This window comes from Tarenaya hassleriana, unplaced genomic scaffold, assembly GCF_000463585.1.
Source record: "Tarenaya hassleriana unplaced genomic scaffold, ASM46358v1 Cleome2, whole genome shotgun sequence".
Lineage (NCBI taxonomy): Eukaryota > Viridiplantae > Streptophyta > Magnoliopsida > Brassicales > Cleomaceae > Tarenaya > Tarenaya hassleriana.
The window spans coordinates 3,171,330-3,173,744 of NW_010965372.1; the positions used below are offsets into that span (position 1 = coordinate 3,171,330).

At 54.0% G+C, this 2,415-nt stretch overlaps 1 protein-coding gene across 1 annotated transcript in view; it reads right to left on the reverse strand.

Moving 5' to 3' along the window:
• Positions 1–2,140, reverse strand: part of LOC104811965 (scarecrow-like protein 8) — a 2,271-nt gene extending 131 nt beyond the window's left edge. Inside the window, exon 1 of the mRNA XM_010538862.2 lies at positions 13–2,140. Coding sequence (XP_010537164.1) covers positions 13–1,956 — 1,944 coding nt within the window. The 5' untranslated portion in view covers positions 1,957–2,140. The remainder of the gene's footprint in view (positions 1–12) is intronic.
• Positions 2,141–2,415: the final 275 nt, after the last annotated feature.

Sequence of the window (2,415 nt, forward strand, 5' to 3'; positions counted from 1 at the left end):
GAGTGTGTGAAGTTAACGCCAAGCAGATGCGACAGCAAGGGTCCGACCCATCCAACCAAAACTCACCCCTCCGTTATCTTCCTTAACGGTAAATCCCGGGTGAACTCTGTTTCCGTTACTGAGTCGACTCCGCATCGACTCAGCGATCGTCTGACTCAGAGGCATCAACTCGAACCCAGCCATGCCCATACGGAGCCTCCATTTCCCGAATACCTCGCACCGCTCGACACGACTCACGCTCTCGCACGCCACCGCGTTCACGAGCTTCCGACTCAGCCCTTCCTCGAGCTTGGCTCGATCCGAGTTCGAGCTTGGCACGGTCGACTCGACTGAGTCGAGTAACGCCCCGTAGTAAGCGGACGCTTCGCTCACGCGGGGCAAAAACGGCGCCGTGTTGGTGTTCATCTCCTGCTCCACGAGCGTGACCACTCGCGGGGCGAGTGACTTCCGGAGGAGCTCGTCCCTCGGGTTCTCTGTACACACGCTCTCGTCGGGGACTCGGCAGAGCTTGAAGGCCAAGTTAACGGCGAGTGGCTCGTCCGGGTCGCACCCTAGGGACTCGCGACTCAAATCGCCGAGTCGTAAACCCACAACCACGTTGAACCTCACGGTGATACCGAGTCGTTGGCCTAGTTGGCTCAGCTTATCCCCGACGGACTTCAAGCTCTCTTCCAATACGGCGGAGCCATCGCCGGAGTCCAATACGGCGGTGATCTTTACCACCGGTGGAGAAGCTTTACCGTTTTGGCGCGTGGAGAGCGCGTGGAGGAGGTTCATGTACTGTCCACCTTCTCCAACGTTGAAATCGACCACGTGTACTAGCCCTTCGTCGAGGGTCGCTTCGAGGATGGCGAGATTCGCGGCCATGAAACCGAGCTTGAAACAAGGAGACAACTCGTAGAGCAACTGGGTTGAGCACAGATGCTCGTTTCCGTACAGTTCCGACACCGGAACAGGGTTCTCAACCGGGTTAAGACGCGATCTAAGCGCCGACAACATGAACTCCGTGATCTTCTGCCCGGAATTCCCCTTCGGATTGGGCGTTTGAGACACACGTGCAAGGATCTCCGCCGCCATGTCCGTTTTTCCTTCGGATATCGCCGTGGCGATCTCCATTATTGTCTGCCTCGAGCAGACCGGTACCGGCGAAGCTGCAGAAGGAGAAGACGAGGAAGACGAAGAAGACGAGCTAGGAGAAAACGAAACCGGGTTCAGATTCGCGCTCGGGTTGGAGTTCGGTGTCGGGCTCGGGCTCATCATTGGGCTCACCAGGCTCTGTATTGTCTCGGACCACTCGCTGTTTGCATTGGTAATAACGGAGACGGCATCATCATCTTGTCTGTCGCCGTCATCATCCAAAAGCCGTTTCTCGAGCTCTCTCAGTCTGCTCATCATCTTCTCCGAGTCCTGACCCAGCTGAGCTCCGTTCCGAACCGGGTCAACAGACGGAACGCCCTGTAACGCCGTATTACCGGAGCCGAATCTCATCCGGGCCCCACTGCACAGACCCAGACCCGGTTGCGGCGTCTGAGGAAGATGATTTGACCTGAGATGCGGAAGAATCGGTAACCCAAATCGCTGAGTCGACGACGAACTACCCAACAAATTTAAATCATTTGCAGTGAGATCGAACTGCGGCGGCAACGGCGACAGAAGGTTCTGGAAAGTCCTGGGCTTGACGGAGCGTAGAAAAAGAGCGTTGAGAGCCGCCGGATTCGGAAGCTGCGTCAGCGTTTGCTCCGCCGCTTGAAAATCCGCCAGAGTGCGTTTTCCGGCGAATCCATGAACACCGGAGTTTCTGTTACCGATCTGATCGAGAAACATTCCCGGGAGCTGGTTCCTATACGACGGCTGAGATAACGGAGGATTGTTTCCGTTGTTGTTGCCGGAGTTCATGGATCTTCCGCCGCCGGCGAAAATCTCCCGCCCACCTCCCCCGGAGAACCCAGACGACATTTCGTGGGTAGAATTGCGAACTTAGATTCTCGGAAAAGTAAGAGATTTGGAACGTGTTTTCCTTAATAAAGAAATCAGATTTCGATGAAACGCATGATGATGATGATAAAATTTAGATACACACTGAGAAGAAATCTAGAGAGAGAGAGAACGAAGTTGCTTTCTTTTATGGCATTTTGAAGTTGATAACGACGAAAAATATAAAAGGAGAAGCGCGAGAGTTTTCAGCCGTACGATCAGATTCGGTTTTACCATTTTACCCTTACAACAAACATCCGACGGCCACATTGCGTCACTGTGGTCCGAGCACCACATCTTCTCTTAGTTTCCACGGGAATAGCTTCACCGTTTTCTAACCGAATGTTTTCGCTCCCCTGACACGACAGTTACGAACCCCGAGGGCAACCCGACCCTGATTCTGACACTTGTGACGTTATCATTGGGCTGTAACTTCAAATA